Here is a 19989-nt window from a genome sequence, read left to right on the forward strand (position 1 = left end):
AGGCTGGATTTTGAACTACTGTCTCCTGACTCCAGGTCTAGTACATTCCCTACTGCCTATACAATGGTCTCCATATTATTTCTCCCATTAGACCATGATAGAGCACCTTGAAAGCTGAGATTGTTTCTTGCTTTTCCTTGTTCTCCCAGCACTTAGCAGTGTGCTTGACAGTATTTAATAACTGCTTATTGCTTGGATGGGACTTGGTGTTCCAGTATACCTCTGATAGAAAAAAGGATTAATTGTTCTATAGGTATCTCAAAGCCAAAGACAAGGGCTGAAGGAACAAGTTCCAGGAAAAGGTCACCTCTTTCCCCAGCTTCCTGTTCTGGTGGTTGTCTATCCACAGAAACCATAATAGCTGTTGTTTCATTACCTTAACATTTCCAGTAAATTGAATTTTGCCTCAACCACAGAGACCAGATTGAGAGAAAGATATAAATATCCTTAGGCAGAGAGCCCAACCTCTGCTAAATGTTAAACATTTTTGTAACTGGGGTCTTGACTTAATTGTGACTGAATTCAAAGCTTTTTGTCTAAAAGAAATTCCCTGAAGCTGAAAGGGAACCTGATTCTCCCTGCCAGGTCTTAAGAGATGGCAACAGCTAGGGAAGTAGCAGATTATCCAGAGGACCAAAAGAAGGTAATTCTGAGCTCCCCTCTTGGGCAAGCACATTGGCTTCTAGCACATTCGTGTGGTTTTTTTTTTTTTGTTTTTTTTTTTTTAAATAAGGGACTTTGATGTTTGACCACTGCCCTTGATGCTGCTATTTCATGGGCTGTTAAAGTCTATTTTCTGGACTCCACTCACTTCCAATTTCCTCAAGGTTGGCTGAAAAAAACTACGGGCAAATTCACTACACTACTATCTGCTGAGCTTCAAAGGAAGATGGGGTGGGGAGAGGGGTTTGATTTCATTTCAAAAAGTCCTCTTAACTTCATTAAATTAATGATTGTCAACCTTCATTCCCCTTTAAACTATTCCAGGAGGCTGCATTCCAACAAAACCCAAAGGTCTGAGGGCCCTTAGCTTCAGTCAAGTCCCACAAGGGCTTCAGGGTTAGTCAAAGGAATAAACTGGTAAAACTAAAAAGGTAGTAAAGCTCCGAGAAAGCAACATCTTTCACCTCAAATTCTTTGTTCCAGGTCCCTGCCTTTCTCACACAAAACTGCTAGGCCACAAATAGGAAGTCTTTAAGTCTTAGAGCTATTCTACTTTAAAATACTTTGGGTACTCACAGCTCTGTAGGGTCTTTCATATAGTGGTATAAAGTATGAGAAAAAGATGTCTTTTTGTGGAGAAAAAGCCCAACATCTGGAGAAAATGACTTATCCAAGGTCACACAGATAGTAAAGGGTGGAGCTGGGGTTTGCCATCAGGCCTCCCATTCAAAATGTAGTGCTTTACTACAAAAAACATGACACCCCACTCCATTGTGGGTCCACTTTAATTAAAAGAACAATTTTCATATGGAACCAAAACTGGCCTCCATCTACAATTCATACACATTGTTCTGAATTTGGTTCTGAGAGCAAAATAAGCTTTTCCTTCTTCCGCTTACTCATCTTTCCCACATTTTGTAACATTTTATTTAGTGGTATAAGTTATGGGAAAAATGTTAATTTACAGAAGAAGACTTTGGCCAAGGTTACCAATGTAGCAAATAGAGCTGGGGTTTGAAATATCATAATAGTTAAACTAGTGTAGCTTTCGGTCCCTTCTCTGAATGTTTCTGAATGCAAATAATACTTCCAGAATTACACTAGAAAGCAAGGATATTGAAATGCATTTGTCGAAATATTAAAAGCTCAAGGACTCCAGATTAAGACCCTCTAACCTGAGAGTCCTTGGAACTTCGGCCAGAATCTTCTCCCTCTCATCTCCACCTCCTTCACTGCTCTGGCCCCCTTCAAGTGCCCCTGAAATCCTGCTTTCTGCGGGAAGCCTTGGCTCAGCCCTCGCTCTGGGGCTGGCTTCCGCTTTACCCCGAGCACCGCTTATTTGCACACAATTGTTTACGCGGTGACACCTCCAGGGACTAAGAGCCGTGTCTGGAGTAGCTTGCTGAGCTTGCTGCGCCCTCAGCCCGGCCCCTGGATCACAGTACTGACTGATAGACCTGGAAGTAACGGCAGTCCTGGCGACCCTGCTCGGAAGGACGCGTCCCGCCCACGCCTGTTTCGAGTCCTCCAGTCTCTGCCTAAATGGGTTGTTAAAAAAGCGCCGTTGCCATCCTCTAACTTCTAAAGCCCCTCTCGGACTCAGATTCCCCGGACAGCGCCCGGGCCCCTGGGCTGAAGTCTGCGGTCATGTGCAGAACAGTAACACTTTTTTCACTCGATGTGTTTCTGCCGGAGCGTGAGGGCCCAGGGAGCCAGCAGAGCACAAGTGGTTCGCTAACTACCCCGCCGCACCCGGCACAGCGTGAGCACCACGAGGTGCACGGCCCCTCGGCCTTCGCTGCTCTCCCCCATCCGCGCGCCAAGGCTCCAGTCCCCGGCATTTGAAATTCCTGCGCGAGTCAGTGGCAAGCAGCCAACAGGAAAAAGGGAAGCGGGCCTGAGAGTGGGGTGTGTGTAGGGTGGAGGGCCCTGGGCTGGGAACCCTGCTCGGGAGCCTGTGACGTATTCCTGGGGGGGCGTAGCCCGCGGAGGCCCCTCCCCTAGACCTCCTCCTCCCCCTCCCCCCTCCCTCCCTCGCCCTCTCTCTCGGGTCGGGGTTACATGGCGGCGACTGCGGCAAAGCGAGAGCCTTGGAGACGCCGCTGCCGCCAACACCGCCGGAGACCGGAGCCGACCTTAGGGGCTATCTGCGGGCCCTGCACTGCCTCGATGAGTCGGAGAAGTCCCGTGAGTGTGTTCGGTGGGGCGGTGGGGGCCGAGGGCCGCTGGGAAGGTGGGGTAGGGACAGGCGGCTGGCGAGAGGCGGGGGAACAAGACACCGAATCCAGGAGGGCCCGGTGGTGGCGGCGGCGGCGGCGGCGGCCGCGAGGCCGGTTCAGCTCTCTTTTCCCCGTCCCTCCTCCTCCTCCATTGTGTGTGACCCTCCCTCCGGCGGCGGCGGCGGCGGCGGTAGCGGCCGCCGCCGCCGCTTAACAAAGGCGCTTTTGTTTCGTCTCTTTCCCGCCGCCCCTCCTCCAGCTCCCTCCTGTGCCCTGCCCAGCCTGGCCTCTTTAGCCGAGCCATGTCCTTTCCTCCCCCGGAGCCGGACCGGCCTGGACCGGCCTGGGTCGAGGGGGGGGACATCCGCGTGCTGCTGCCCGGTTTCGCCCTCCTCCGCCCCGCCCCCCACCTCGCCTCCTGCGGGGCTGGGGAAACTGATACCGCGGCGTGGGGCGCGCCGCCCGCTCCTCCCACTGCTGGGGTGGGGGGGACCGGGATAGGGGGCGGCGTTCACCCCTCGCTCCCTTTTTCCCGGCTTCGGGGGTCCCCGACTCCTCTCTTTGGTGACCCCGAGCCACCTTGGCGGGGGGCGGTCCCAGGACTGGTCCCCGCCGTCCTGGGACTTACATTCTTCCAGTGCCCCGGGACCTTATGGCCCTCCCCTGCTCTTCGGACTTAGAGAGCCCTTCTCTACGTGGGAACTAGGTTCTCCTCCCAGTCCCGGGGGCTTAAAGTCTTCCCCAGCGCCCTTCTGGCCTGGAAAACTTGATCTCCCCTGTCGCGGGGATTTAGAGCCCCCTCTAATGTGGAAAATTATTCTCTTACTGCTCCAGGAACTCCCCCTTTTGCCTCAGGAACTTGGGGTTTACTCCCACTGGCCCGGCAACTTATAGACCCTTTCTGCGCCAGGAGTTCTCCAGTCCCACGGATTGATTGAAGAACTCCCCTCCTCCCCCACTCCCAGGATTTAGGGTCTCCTCTACTGACTCTGGGCCGGGGCGCCGCCCCCAATCCCTTCTTTCTCCCGGGAAACTTGGCTTTTCTGTCACTCTTGCTGTTAGAGAGGTGGGCGTTCGACTTCTCACCCCTCTTCTTAAGGGCGGAGATTTGAATAGTTTGGGGTTTGTAGGTGGCCCCCCGGAGGGGAAATCCCAGGGGCGGTTAGTGGTGCTGGGTGAAACAGTGTGATAAGGGCCCCTCACGCCTTCCTGGCATTTTGCTGGTCGAAATAGTTTCCCGGATCTCCTCTCTCCCCACCCCCCGGTGACTCTGCCTCAGCTGACTCCTACGAGGCTAAGGCACCCGAGGATTTGATAAACTACGTAGCAGTTGCTACATAAAAAGTTGTCTGAAATCTTCTCAAGTTACTAATCTAGGCTACTCTGGGGTACAGTGAAGGCGATTTTGTATTTGTTTTCAAATTTCCTTGTATGTTCCAAGACACTTACTTTCTTTTCTGTGTAGAGTGGTAGTTTGTAGAGAGACCAGAATTTTTAAAAATCTACTTTTGTCAATTCTGTGAAATTCAATCGAGTTAGTGTACCCTCATCATCTTATTTTTGACCCATGACTTCCCTGAGATGCACTGAAAAATACTGGCGTTCTGACTTAATTTAAGGATTGTTTAGGTTAAATAAAAATATTTTTTTTTTCTTTTGTGCACTCTTTGGAAAAGATTTGGTGAGGGGAAATAGTAAACTATAATTAGGAATACGGTAATGGTGGAGTGGTGTGGAAGTGCTGAAATGATTGTTTTAAAAGGTCATTTTCAGCTTTGGTGTTATCTATTAGTAGTTTTTGGAAGGGAAAAGTTAATGGGGAATGGAGTAGCATCAAACTTTTAACTAAACTGCAATGTCAAATAACTTATCAAATTGACCAGTCTTTCTATCCTGTTTATTTTAAACAAATTCTGAATTGATTCATTTCCCTTTTTTTTTTTTTTTTTTTTGAGTTTGTTAATCAGAAGCATAATTTTCACTATGGGATTCTTTGATAGTATTGTTTGACTAGAAGATTGAAGGATTCAGAGCAGAGCACTTGAAGGAAACTTCTTAGACTTGTGCTTTTCTTTCTTTCCTTCCTCAATCTGAATAAAGGCTTAAAACTTATTTGTTTTAGTAAGAAGTTAATAAGAAAACAAAACAAAACAAAAAAACCTTTCAGATCAAAATATGCAATACTATATTTCTTGTTCTGCTTTTCTAAATACACTTTTTTTCACTGGCTGGTCTTAAAATAAGCTAGATTTGATATGCCAGATTTGAAAATGCTAGGTTTTGCCCTCTGTATATTAATGTAAGGAGAAACTTTAGAAAATGGAAATCTGTAAGTAAAATACATTTGTTGATTTCAGATGTTAAACCCTTGCAGAAGACTAGAATTTATTTCAATTTCAATTGAATAGCCATTTGTTAATTACAAACTATATGCAAAACTCTGTCCCTTGAAAGATAATAGACAAATAAAGACAGTAATAAGAAACATAATTTCCTTTCTCTCCTGGGAATTTAACAATCCCCCCCCCCCACCTTCTTCAAAACTGAAATAGATCGACTTCTTCCTTTGATGTTATTAAAACCTTTACCAAAAGAATAAAGCTGTCTCTCTTCTCTCCCCAAATCTCTATAAACAATCCAATCCAACCACTAAGAAATTTTCTTTCTGAGTGGAAGTAATGTTGATTTTTATTTTATGAATTTAACAGCCTTTAAAAGTTTTTCATTGTTTTTACATATGCATTAATTCTGACAATTTTCATAGGCTGGAAAAATAGCATTTGCTGATTCAGTGCACATTTTTTATTATGAGAGGGAGTTTAGAAGAACAGCAAGTTTTATGAGTTCCATGATGACTCAGCCTGACTGCTGACTGCAACGTGGCTCTTTTTTTCCCTCCCCTTTCCAAGTATACTCTTGTATTTAATGAGGCTAAAATTGTCCAAAATGCATAATATTTCTGGTGCTATTCTAAAGAGAGTTACCATTTTGTCCATGAAGTGATTTTGTAGTTGGTTCGATTTAACGTTTTATAATATGAAATGGGTTTTTTAATCTTTGTTACCTTAAAATAAGTCAGTGTAGTTTTGTTTCTAAGTACTAGATGCTCAAATGTGGAATTTTGAATCATTTTTAAAAGAGATTTTCTAAAGGTTTCCTGGTGAGGTTAATTGGTTTAGCCAGTAGTATTTTGAGAGATTTGTTAGTTTATTAAACTGACTTCATTTGTTTTTACCGTTTAGATATCTTTTGTAATAACATACCTAGAAATAATCATTTTAAGGGTTTCAAGAATGAATCAGAAATATAATTGTAAAGATTAGTTTTCAGTTTTAATTAAGTCTACTAGAGTAACCTATATTGGATTACTTGCTGTCTAGGGGGGAGAGGGAGGGAGAAAAATTTGTAACACAAGGTTTTACAAGGATGGTTGTTGAAAACTCTGCATGTATTTTGAAAAATAAAACTATTAGAACAGTGGCAAATTTGACAAATATTTGTCAGCCTTATTTTCTTATATAATGAAGAGTATTTTAAATAGATCAGCATGATAGCCACTTTTTCATCTCAGTATTTCATGATAGGCTGTTTAGCATACTGTTCCAAAATTAGGGCTTAGATTGGAGTTAGGTAACAAGATACAGCTTTGACTGACTTGAAAACTCAGTGTTTAGTATGTTGGCTTAAAATAAGATTAGCAATAAGATTTAAGGCAGATGATTTTATTTTGTCTCCTCCCCTTTTGTTTTATATATTAAAGGATTTTAAAAATTGATTTATTGTCATTAAAATAATTGTACTAGGAATTACTGGACTTTATTTTGGGTCTAATTTTTTAAAATATAATTTGGCAGATAGACTTTTAAAAATTTGAATGAAATTTTTATATGTAAAACCTGTATTAATACATAGGGGTTTTGCTTTTGAAGTTTTTGTATCACCTATATTAAGCCTAAATATTTAAGGTGAATTTACACAATATAGGAGTAATCAGCATATGTATAGTGGGGGAACTCTGGGTAAGGGTATAAGACCCTTCAGCCCAAAGGGAATCTGATGACCATGTCTAGTTTGCTGCTCCCCATCTCCCTTTGGGAGGGTCTTACCCTTCCTGAGAAATCAAGGAGGGCAGGACCACCTGTGTTCTACTTGAAGCTAGGGATACTTACTATAAGATGCATTTGCTTATCAATAGCAGGGTGCTTATAGTTAGCACTTGCTCAGTGTGATGTGATGATATAGTCATACTGAGGTATTTAAGGGCTGAGAGGACTGGAAATAAGGATCGTTCTCCTGGGTCTCTTGCCTTCACTCCTCCATTTAGACAAAGGACTCAGCTGGTCTTAGCTGGTCCCGAGGTCCTCCAGAGAGCTAGTCCAGACTGTATATTTTGGCACCCCAATTTGGGGGCTCTAGAAAGCACACTACATTTTGGCGTTAGAACAGGGACTTCCAGAAGGACACTAGACTCTGGTATATGTAAATTTATGTAAAAGTACAATGAATAGCAGTGAAATATGTACAATCCCCTTTTTATTCAATAATTGCCAAACATCTGTTTTGTTCAGGACTTTAGCCTCTTTATTGTTTATCCTTTTGTTAAATTTGTCTAGGTTTAATGGGCCACACTGAAGTGTTCAACTGTTATAGTTTTGTTATCTATTTCTTCATGTTAGTGAATTAATTTTTAAAGTAGCTAGATTCTATGCCATGGAGGGGGAAGTGTATGTGTATATGTTTGTGGATAGATTGCCAATCCTGGAGTCCAGAAGATGTCTATTCCTGAGTGTAAATCTGGCCTCATATAAATAAGGAACTGAGGTTAAAAAAGGGTTAAATGACCTGGACAAGTCATTTAACCCTTTTTAAATCTCAGTTCCTTATCTGTAATGGCAAACCACTCTGATATCTTTGCCAAGAAAACCCTATATGGAATCATAAAGAGACTGAAAAGATTGAAACACCTGAACAACAGCAATCTCTTACAGAGATATACTTCTAAAATTATATTGTAACTCAACTGAATTTTAAAAATTTTATATTTTACTTCCCCCCTCTTCATCGTTCTATCACTCCACCCCACCTTACCTCAACCCCTTTCCTGTAAACATGCTGTGTCATACTTTTGCTTAGATTGTTCTCTCTGCCTGGAATAATTTTTTTTTTTTAATTTCACTTTTTTTTTTTTTTTTTTAAGCTGAATTTGTGTTTTGATACATATAGAGAAATCCTTCCATTAATTCAGATCAGAACCTGCTTTGCAGTTGTGTTTAAGTGATTTTATCATGCTAGGCCCAGCTTTGGTTCTATTTATCTTTGAACTTTTCCTGCCTATTTCAGCTCTGTGATCCTCCCCATTTTTCAGAATTTTTATGACTAGTCCAGTCTTCTATAGCACTTTATAGTCTGTGTCACAAAATTTAGTGTTTCATTGTGCTCTGAGTTGTACTAGTTCATGTTGTTTCACATGAGTCTTGCTTCCTACTTTTGCTAAAAGCTGGATATTATGATTTAGTCTCTTGTGAATCAAGAATAAAGTAGCTTTGGACAATTACATTTATCCCTGACTTGAATACTTGAGAAAACCATGGGATTTTCAAGGAATTTGAAAAGCTATACATTGGCAATACGCCAGCTGTGATGAAATCAATAATACCTTACACATATATGTATTATTTTTCAGATATAGATAGATGTGATTAAGAAAAACTGAATTTATTAATGATTTAAATGAATTCATATCTTAATAGTTATGGATGCCAGTTTACAGAAATAGTTTCGAGGGGTCATTGATTTAGAGCCAATAGGGGTCTCAGAAGCCATTATTATCCAATCCTTTCATTTTATAGAAGTGGAAACATTCACCACTTGCCAAATGTCTCACAACTAGTAAACCTCTGAGGTAGGATTCAAAAGTCTTTACACTCTGAAGTCCAAAGTTCCATGCCATTTAGATTTCCTGTAAACTGTAATTTTTTCTCTACTACCTCCTCTTTCTTTTTCTACTTTTGTATTCTCTTCTTCCCTCTTTCTCCTCCTCCCCTTCCATCTTTTTTGTCTTCTTTATACCTAAAATATTTACATTATCTTGTCTAGTTCCATCATTTTGCCTAGGAAGAAATTGAGACCCAAAGATATTAAAGAATTTACCCAAGATCAAGAAGCTCATAAGTAGTAGTACCTTTGCTTTAAAAAATTCATGATTTGCTCTTACCTCTGAAATTTATTATATTGTAATTATAAAGAGGAATTTGTTTGATATTTTTGAACATGTATGTATTATATCTAAATATAATTTGTGTATATATATTCTCTTAAATACTAAAAAATAGGTTGTAATTTCTATTCTGTAATGTCATTTAGCTCCAATATCTTAAAGTAGTTATTGACAGTTTTAATTTCCTTACTCCTAAAAATCAAATATTCAGTAATCTATTAATTTCTCGAATGTATGGACTTTTTTTTTTTTTTTTTTTTTTTAATTCTTGGAGCCTCAGTTTAATTGATTGTTAAATAAGATTTATAGTCAGCCACTATATGTGATTTTAGGAAATTATTGTTAACTTAAACACTAAATAAAAGCATTTCTATATACCACATAGAACAGGAGAAGATTGTGTGCAAAACTGAATCTATTATATACAACTTGGTTTTCCTTTTAAGTATATAATGGAGACTTAACATGTAGTTTTGAAAGTTGAATGCTTGGGTTTCCTTCTGGCTTTCTTAACTCTGTTCTCTTATGTTCATTTTAAAAAATGCTTCACACTGATTCTCCCCCCTTTTTTGGGAGGGGTGTTGCAACCGAATTATTCTCTCCCCTACAAACCTTTGCAATTAATATCTATTTAAGCAAAATAAATTCATATAGTGGCCATGTCCAAAAATGTCTTTTTCTGCATCTTGAATACATACCTCTTTCAGAAGGTGAATATCATGTTTCATCATTGGGCTTCTGGAATAATGTTGATTGTTGACAATTTTTAAATCTTTAAAAGTTATTCTTTAGAATATTTTTATTCTATGTATTGTTTTCCTGGTTTTGATCACTTTATTCTGCATTAGTTCATATAAGTCTTCTCAGCTTTCTCTGAAAGCTTCCCTTATGATATTTCACCAAATATTTATTCGTCTGTTCTCCAGTTGATGGGCATAAGCCTATTAAGGATATCACTAAGTCAAAAAGGCATATGCATAAATAAGTAATTTTTAACTCATAGTTCCAAATTGCTTTGCAGAATTCACATTTCAGTCTGTACTATATTAATATACCTGTTGAAAACTCATGTATCCATTTAATTAAAAATATACTCTAAGTTGGCTGCCAATTCCTAGGGAATTCTCCTTGATTATATAGGATTTGAATGTGATGTACCTGTGTTTGATTTTTCAGGGAACCTTACTACTTACTGAGCTGTATCTCATCATACCATTAATTCATTAATAACATGGATCATGTATTTAATATACACTATGGAGTGATAATAGTTTTGTTTTAAACATTTTCCCTTAAGAAAACTTCCCCCAAAAAAATCAAACTTTATTCTAACTCAGAAGAATGTATTTCTTCACAAATCACTAAAAATGCCTAGGGTTTTACAGTACTTTCTCTTGCTTTAAACTGAGGTGCTTGGAAGCTATTTGGTCACCAAGTGTCCTAGTTTAATAGTATGTGTAGCATATGGGAGAATTTGAAATCTAAAGGAATTTGGTCATGTAATTGTTTTATCTAAGAGGAAGATTTATTTTCTTTTCCAGGGGATTTAGGTGTGGACGTTGATACCAAAGCCCTCCTGATTCTTTCATTACTCTTTTGGACGAAAGATCATAGTCTGTGTTTTATCCCTTGAATACCCCTTCTCCTTTCCTCCTCTCATCTCTAGACAGCCTACCCATCCCTTTAATGCCCAGAAGCCTTCCTTGTTTTCTTGGCCCCTCCTTCATTTGGAAGAGAGATTATAAAATCATAATTGTGGAGTTGGAAGGCACCTTAGAAAGAATTAGACTAACCTCATTTCTGTATGAGGAAATTGATGCATAGAGAGAAGTAAGGTGACTTGTTCGAGGTCAAGATTAAAACTTGGGTCTTTTGTTTATGAATCTAGGTGGACTACTCCACTTGATTTTATAGCAGTTTGGTCTGTTTAAAAGGAGTGAATACTCAAATCACAGTGCCCAAATGCCCTACTGTTTTGTATTTCACTACACTTTGCTACATTTAAATTGGTGAATTTGAATTTCATTTCTTTCAATGATACAACTCTTTGTCAAGTATCAAAATGGGGAGAAATTATGTATATGTAATCACCTAAATTTTTGTGGATTAATTATTTAACACACTTTTCAAAAACCATAATTATTGCAGTGTTTTTTCTCTTTCTCCCATGTGGGTAAAGCCTTTGTTGCTTTTAATAGTGAAATTATGATATTGTTGAATTAAGCTTCTCCCTAATTTTATGTTACTAACAGTGGGCATTTAGGAACTTAGAAAGAAGGGGAACATGAACTGATTGATAAACATTGTTAGTATGATTTATCTTTGGTAGTTATTCCATCTTCTTTTCTTTCTCATGCTTATTTTATTATGTATTTAGCAAGATATATATGCTGAGAAGAAGCAGCTTTAGTCTGTCTTGGTCCCAGTTAGAACCTATGCTGTACTAGGACCTGTTGAGTAAGAGTCTAGAGATGCTGTTCTGTATAGACTTGCTTAGCATGACTTTGCTGTCCCTCTCACCTTGTATAACTCAGGAAACTAATGCAATTATGTAAGCTTTGATGTTTAAGCTTGAAAATCATGCAGGTTGCACAAACTATTACACTATTATGACAAGTTGTTGATAGTAGTGATAGAAAGGTCTTGGTAGCTCTGTAACTTTTAAACTTGCACAATCTTGATTTTTGAACTCACTAATATGACCTTTCAGAATGTTGTGTTATATAATTTTCTTAATATCACTCTTTCATTCATAATACAGTGTATCTGATTGTCCATCACATTGGATATTGCCAGCCACACTCACATTCAAGGCAAAGCCAAGTTACTCTTTGATCTTAAAACATTCTGAGCTGAGGTTTTTTAGGATTTCTAGGAAAGAAAAGAGAGTGATACATAATTACCTGAAGAAATTTTTATCGATATCCTTTATTGGATCCATTGTCTCTTTATGGTCAAGTGAGGGAAAAAGAAACAATTCTGCAAAATTTAAGCAACACATGAAAAAAGTGTGACAAATGTTAACACACTCATAGTACCTCAGTACTCCAAAGTTTGAAATAGAGAGATGCTTTCTCATAATTTCTTTGGAGTCAAATTTGACTACTATGATTTTCCAGAATTGTGTTGATTTGTTGTCTTTTCTCTTTACATTGTCATTATGTGTGATGTTTTCCTTATTATGCCTATTTCACTTTGCATTATTTAATGTTTCTCTCTTTTTTTTTTTTTTTTTTTTTGGTCATATTACATATTTTTACAGCACAGCAATATTCTTAATTCATATATCACAACTTTGCTTAGCGACTCTCCACTTAATAATCCTCTGCTTTGTTCTCAATTGTTTGCTACTAGATAAAAGGTTAATATAAATATCTGTTGTATGTGGGGCTTTAAAAAAATTTCATTGACCTTTTTGGAATATAAGTCTAGCAGTGGAAACTTTGGATCAAAAGAGGTTGGATATTTTAATCTTTTCATAATTCGAAATTGCTTTCCCCATTTCACAAGCAATTTCACCCAACTTTCCATAATGCATCCAACATTGACTATTCCCATCTTTTTCTGTCTTTACTAATTTGGGGGTGAGGGGAAACTTCAAGGTTCTTTTATTTCCTCTTAGTGATTTGGAATAGTGTTTCATATAATTATTAATAATTTGTGATTTTTAAAAAAAATAACTTTGTTCATAACTTATAATAATTTAATTATTGGGAAATGGTTTTTATATATAATATATATTTTGCTAGTTGCTAGCAGTTTTATTGTGCCTTTCTAATGATGGGTGAAGAGTATAAGCAGCTTAAGAGCAGGTTCTGTGTCTTCTCTGATATTCTCTCTTTTGTTATTCATAAATGTTACCTAAACTTCCCGAATAGCAGAGCTACCATTAGAAAAAGAGGAAAAATAATACCTTAAATGAATAGGGTAGGATATGAGAGAAATGAGCAAATGTATTGGAGGGCAGAGATAGTGAAGTTCAGTGTGATGCTACAAGAGGGAGATTAGAAATGAAGTATTAGAAAAACTCTTAGGTATGAATGGGAAAAAGAAGAATCAGTTTATAGACTAGCTTTATTCCTAGAGATGATATGCAGTAGAGATTCGGAAAGGAAACTGCTATGTGTCCTTTATTTTCCTGTCTCTTGGATTTAAATTTAAATTTAGGTGAGGCATGCTTAGAAATGAGGGATTAGTTGATAAGTACCAGAAATTGAGTGATCAAGAGAAAAACATCTCTGACTATGTGCTTTCATATGGTATCCAGTGATTTGTCAACTCTTGTGCTGATTCTTCACCCACATTATTTCTCTTCAATCTCCTCTCCAGTTCCTGTCCCAACTGCTCTAGTTTCAGCTCTCATTACATCTCACCTGGATTACTACTATAATCTGCTAACTGTGGACTCTGTTCTTTCTACTTTTCCATCTATCTTCCATACAGCTGCCATTGAAATTCCTAAAGCAGTAATCTGACCATCTCACTTCCCTGTTCAAGAAGTTCCAGTAAAACTAGTTACCTCTAGGATCAGTCCATCAATCAGGCATGTATTAAACATTTACTGGGTTTTAAATATTGAGACTATATATACAGAAGACAGTCTCTGTTATGAGGAAACTTTCAGTAAAATGCAAAATCTTCTGTTTATCTCCATCTACTTTCCAAAATTATTTCACTTTACTTTTTAAGGTGTTTTTTGGGCCCTATATACATCATTTCTTCTCTCTTGTTCCTGCCTTTGTACAGACTGTCATACCTGAAAGTACTCCTTGCTTCTGTCTAGTCTTCCTAGCTGCCTTCAAAGTTTAGCTAAAGTGCCACCTCTTAAACAAGGCCTATTCCAATCTCCACTTTCCTTCTCTCTAATTTCTCCCATCCTTGTCCCTTGCCAGTGTACCCCAAGACTCTGAACATAGCACTCTTCTTTTTTTCCCTCTATGCTGTTATTTTATTAACTCCTCTGCAGTTCAATTATCATTCCAGATGACCCCCCCCAATATATGAGCTCTTGTCATTCATCATCATTCCCTATGCCTATCCTTTTAATAGGCATTCCCACACATAAAGACAGAACTCGTGTACTCACTTAAAACCACTTCTCTTACAAAGCAAGAGATTGCCGCTTTCTAGTTATCTACATTTGCAGCCTAGTACCTTTTTGATTTCTCAATCTCAACCTCCCTCCACCTCCATGTACAATCCATTGTTTATATCTCTGCAACATCTTTCACAGATGTCCTACCACCTTGGTTCAGGCCTTCATTAATTTTCACCTGGACTATAGAAAAAGCTTCCTAATTGCATTTGTCTCCCCCATTCCTATCCATTTTTCATACTGTTACCAAAGTGTAGGTCTGGCCATCTTATATCCACTACACCAGTGGTCCTCAAACTTTTTAAATAGGGGGCCAGTTTACTATCCCACAGACTGTTGGAGGGCCAGACTATAGTAAAAACAAAAGTTTACACTCTGTCTCCACCCCTTAGTGGTCCTCAGCGGCTGCATCTGGCCTGTAGTTTGAGAACCCCTGCACTACACAATTAATTCCAGTGGTTTTCTATTACCTCTAGGATTAAATAGAAGGTCTTGGCTAATGAATTGGCTTTTTAGCACTTTGAACAGCCCTACTTGCTGTTCCTCACACAAAGGGCCTTGTGCTATAGTCTGTACCAATGTCTCCCTTCCTGTTAGAATGTAAGCTCTGTCATTGCATCCTTATAGCTTAGTATACAATGCTTGTAAGTAGTAGGTTCTAAAGAAATGCTTATTGTTTAATCTATATTTTGTATTATCTTTGTGTTCTTGTCCTCTTTCCTTCCCCCTCTTCTCATGCAAACTTCTTAATAGGAAGGACTTTCTTTTTTTTTTCTTTGCATCCCCATGGCCTAGCCCAGTGTATGACAATCAGAGTAGCTGTTTAATGAATTTTTTTGAATGGATGAATTCTCTAGCATGTAGCTGCCATTAACATTAAATAAAAAAATATTAATAAGCATGCTATTTAACAAGATTATCTAGTCAATCCTTAATTCTTACATTTAAGATGGATATGAATTCAGAATAACTGGATACTTAGTAATAGGCTCACTAAATGTTTTTATGTATTGTAGATGACAAATATACCTAACATTTACAAAAACATTTCGATAATAATGTTCCTGCAGAGATTGGGGTGGGGGAGATGTAGGAAAAAATTTAGGCATTATCTGCATCTGAGAGGCAATTTCCAATATAGTGAAAAGAGCAGAACAATGGTACACACTAGCTATTACTATGAGCAGGGTACTAAATCTCTCATCTAGTAAGTAGAGATAATGATACTTGTCTCACTGGGTTGTTTTGAGAGTCAAATGAGATAACACATCTCCTGTAAATCACTATTTAATGGCAGCTGTAGTCATAATGATGTTCCTGAGCACCATTTGGGCATCACCTGATGAGCTCACATGTTCTTCAGTCTACTCACTAGGTTGAATTAGGCAATTGTTGATTCTGAGACTTAAGACTAGTTCATTATCTCTAGGGCATTGCACAATAGAAACCTTCTTAGCTTTTGAAACCTAGCTTTGATGGCTTCTGCTTTGGAGACTGACCAGTTTCAATCAGAGTTTTCTGTGTAGCTCTGAGGGACTAATAAGTGTCTTTCAGAACTATCACATAGTTTTAGGTACTCAGGGCATTGAGGTGAGATGCTGTGGTGTGTGAATAGATACACCCAATAACCAGGATATATACAGTTATAATCTAGTCCTTATCTTCAAATGTAATGCATTCTTGTTAATTTCTCTAGTCCCTATCAGTGCTTATCATGGGAAGAGAAGTTTGCTGGATTTGTTTGCTTCTTTATACTCTTTATATATTTGTCAATGGGATGACCAGGTGGGGGTGAGGTTATTGTAGAGGGAGGACTAAATATAAAACCATTTTTCTAAGTGAGCTCAGATGACAAGTATTAATACAATACAGCTGAATGAATCAGTGGAAAAGAGTGGAAAATGGAGAATCAGTGGAAAAGAAAAGTGAAAATTCCACTAATGTAAATAGCAAGCTATATAAGCTTCTTACCCAGACCGTGTTAATTGAAGCTATACTTTTATTTCTTGACTAAAGATCTGAGATAAATGATTTCTCAGGTTGTTGGGGGTTGGGAAATCTAGTTCCTTTGGAATAAGCAAATTGGGTTGTTTTTGTGTTTGTTTGTCTTTTCATTTCTGCCCTAGCACAACTTTGGATAACCTATTGGGCTTTTATAAAGAGTCCCCAGTTAGACTGATGCAGAGCACTTTGCTTAGGTGGTAGGAGGGGGTCTGGGTGATGGTAGGAGAAGCAACCAACTCAATCAAGCCAACTCAATTCTTGAAATTATCTCTTTTTGATCTAGTCTTTATCTTCAAATCTCCCCCAAATTATCATTGTAGGCTTTGGCTATGTGCGCGTGTAATCATTTTTGTGCAAAGAATTATCAAGTGTGTAGAGTTAGGGGAGAATACCAATTGATTTCAAGCTAATTTTTGCTTTTCCTTGCCTCTTTTGGGAGACACAAATGAGTGAAGGAATTATGGGCTGTAAGTTCTTAAGGACCTTGTCATAATAAGTTCTCAGATTTAGATATAGATGATTATATAATAAGGGAATCGTGGAGATGGCTGGTGTGAGTAGAAGACATGTGAAGTAATGCTTTCTTGTTCAAGACCTCTGACTGAAGCTCAGTCATCACCATGTTCTCCTGATGGTGTCATTTGCCTTACTTAGATGAGCTTATCAGCCTGAAAGGAGGCTACTTAGTCGTCTTTGTGATGAGTAAACATCTGGAAGGTGACTGACACAAGAATAATGATGAAATGGTGGGCTGTATTTGAACTTTAGTCTTAATCTGGTAGACAGGGTCAAAAGTACCCACCACCATACAGAGACTGCCAGAAGCAGCATTAAAGATGTGCCCACCACATTACGCTGTGACCTTGTTGGTAAGGCAAACTTCTGTGAGCACCTAATTGTTTGAAAATTAACCTTTTATAGAAAATTTTTTTTCCAGTTTTAAGTGTATATAGTTTTGGTAAGGGTATTCTGTAGTTGAAGTAGAAGGGAAGCAATATAGTCGGCAGTATAATTTTACTGATTTCTTTTCTTTTTCTTTTTTTTTCCCCCTTTCTTTCCAGGTTGTCACAGAATAAGATGGATGGTAGCTTTGATTGTGATTGTGGTGAGCTGGAGCCACCTGATCACTAACAAAAGACATCTTCTGTAAACCAACAGCTGCCAGAGCTTCCTAGTCAAATAAACAGTAAACAAACAAAGGAGGAAAAGAAACAAAACTAACGTAGTGCTTACTGGCACCCTAGAAATGATGCTGCTCAGGACCAGTCCAACACTGAATGTATCTGCACTGTGAGGAGAATGTTCAGAGAAGCCTATTGTGTGCATATTTATTCACTTTTTTGTTAAATGTTAACTCGTTTAGCACAGTAAAGCTGAGTGCATAGTATGTCATTTCATTCCGTTTGAGTTTCTTGAGTGTTTTCTTTAAATGTTTGCAGAGTTGCTGCCCCTATCTTGAGCTATGGATACTGCAATCTTTCTAATTCTCAGTATGAGTTAGAGCTTACAAGCTGTAAATTTGAAGGGAACTCACCAGGCCTGGTTGGCACATGCGATGAGTATCAAGAAACCATCTTGCAGTGGAAGCAGAATTATTTTTCTCCCTTTTTGAAAGATCTTTCTTTTTGATGCCAGTTTCCTTCCGTGTTTACACAAGTTCATCAGTTTGAAAGGAAAAATACTAAGTGTCTCAAAATGGCAGAAAAGTTTGAAAGTCTCATGAACATTCATGGTTTTGATCTGGGCTCTCGATATATGGACTTAAAACCGCTGGGTTGTGGTGGCAATGGCTTAGTTTTTTCTGCTGTCGATAATGACTGTGACAAAAGAGTGGCTGTCAAGAAAATTGTTCTTACAGATCCCCAGAGTGTTAAACATGCTTTACGAGAAATCAAAATTATTAGAAGACTCGACCACGATAACATTGTGAAAGTATTTGAAATTCTTGGTCCCAGTGGAAGTCAGTTAACAGATGATGTGGGCTCTCTGACAGAGCTGAACAGTGTTTACATTGTTCAGGAGTACATGGAGACAGACTTGGCTAATCTGCTAGAGCAGGGCCCTTTACTGGAGGAGCATGCCAGGCTTTTCATGTATCAGCTGCTACGTGGGCTCAAGTATATTCATTCTGCAAATGTACTGCACAGAGATCTCAAACCAGCTAATCTTTTCATTAATACTGAAGACTTGGTGCTGAAGATAGGTGACTTTGGTCTTGCCCGGATTATGGATCCCCATTATTCACATAAGGTATGTAAAAGAAAAGGATCATAGTAACACACGTGCACCTGTGCAATAATCCATAAAAAAAGTTGAGGTGAGAATCTTCATTTTCTTTGTAGCACTCTTTCCTATTTCCTAACATGATACAACCCTGTTGGGTAAGTTAGCTGAGAAGGTATCCTAATGTTTTAGTTAGAGAAATAGAAATGAAGACTCTGTACGTTGGAAATTGTATTGTAAGTTTTACAGACTCAAAGTAATTTTTGATTTTATCCCAGGTGTAGTTAGGGAGTTTACCTTGACCTTTTGCTTCCATTTAAATATTGGCATTTTAGTAATTTTATTCATTGTTTCAGTAGCTTCACTAAAAGATGAAAAGAGGAAATTAAATAAATAGGAATTCCTATTATCCATTATTTTATTCATTTTGTTGTGATGAAGAAGATTATAAAAATTAGATTTGGGCCCTTATATTTGTGTGTGATAATCCCCATTTCTTGTTACATTGATATAAGTTTCCGGATGCATCTTTGCTGAAATACTGAGTGGGAAAACCCTTTTTTGCAGGTTTGAATTTCTTTTTACATACACACATGCATACACAAAATTTAAAAATGAATTATATTTTTCACTTATTGAGGACAATTGAGAATGAATGGTTAGCAATTACATTTTCTAATTGTATAAGTGACACAAATTTAAATCTGTTAGATTTCATTGCTATAGAAAACTAGTAAGGAATTACTTTTGCCAACACAGATCAACATCTGCTAGCCTTAAAATTTTTTTTTCCTAAATTACATGTAAAAATAATTTTTAATATTATTTTTGTAAACTTTTGAGTTCCAAAGTCTCTTCTTTCTCCCTTCTTTGAGAAGGCAAGGAATTTGCTATACATTATCCATGTTCAGTCATCTAAAACATTTCTGTATTAACTGTATAATTGCTAGTCTTCTCCGCCTCCCCATTTATATGTAAACATTTTTTAACATTTTCTTAAACATGTTGGGAGACAAAAATCAGAACAAAGGGGGAAAAACTAACAAGAAAAACTGCTAGTCTTAAAGAGTTGCCTGGGGCACTGAGAACATTAAGTGACTTGCTCAGAATCATATAGCCAGGCTTATCTATGACAAGACTTCAACCCAGTTCTTTTAGATTGGAAGGCCTTCTCTCTTTCCACTATACCACCATTACCCTTCAATACAGAATCACAGGATTTAGAAAAATCTCAAGTAATATCAAGCCTAGTACCCTCTATTTAAAGACATATGAAAATGATCTAGGTCATAAAGTTTTATATGCTTGAATGGCTTCAACTCAAGAGACGTCCTGGAATCCTGTAGTAGCCTAATTTTTTTCAGTGTTTATCATTCTGATGATCAAGAACTTCTTTCTATCCAACTGATGTACTTTCTTTAAAGCCAGATTTCTTCATATCTATAGAGACATAAACACAATAGCATTATTCCTTTCATTAAAAGACTGGTTTCACCTATTTGTAAGACCTGTTTTTACATATTTTGGGCTTTGATTTGGGTCATTTATGTTAAATGAGTAAAAAATAA

The 19989-nt window shown here is 38.3% G+C and overlaps 2 protein-coding genes across 4 annotated transcripts in view; one reads left to right on the forward strand and one right to left on the reverse strand.

The window, feature by feature from the left end:
* The window catches only part of LEO1 (LEO1 homolog, Paf1/RNA polymerase II complex component), a 95983-nt gene extending 94017 nt beyond the window's left edge, over window positions 1-1966 (reverse strand). The window contains exon 1 of one of the 2 annotated variants that reach the window (XM_074294525.1): window positions 1839-1966. The gene's annotated coding sequence lies outside the window, so the exon portion shown is untranslated. Of the gene's footprint in view, window positions 1-1830 lie in introns of both variants that reach the window. The other variant, XM_074294526.1, reaches the window with a different exon arrangement.
* Window positions 1967-2689: 723 nt separating this feature from the next.
* MAPK6 (mitogen-activated protein kinase 6) overlaps window positions 2690-19989 on the forward strand; it is a 47194-nt gene continuing 29894 nt past the window's right edge. For both annotated transcript variants that reach the window (XR_012486932.1, XM_074294522.1), the window contains exons 1-2: window positions 2690-2850; window positions 17260-18448. Coding sequence is in view for 1 of the 2 variants with exons in the window: in XM_074294522.1 (XP_074150623.1) it covers window positions 17894-18448 (555 nt within the window). In the remaining variant the exon portion in view is untranslated. The remainder of the gene's footprint in view (window positions 2851-17259; window positions 18449-19989) is intronic.

The sequence above is a fragment of the Sminthopsis crassicaudata genome, chromosome 2 (genome assembly GCF_048593235.1).
Source record: "Sminthopsis crassicaudata isolate SCR6 chromosome 2, ASM4859323v1, whole genome shotgun sequence".
Classification (NCBI taxonomy): domain Eukaryota; kingdom Metazoa; phylum Chordata; class Mammalia; order Dasyuromorphia; family Dasyuridae; genus Sminthopsis; species Sminthopsis crassicaudata.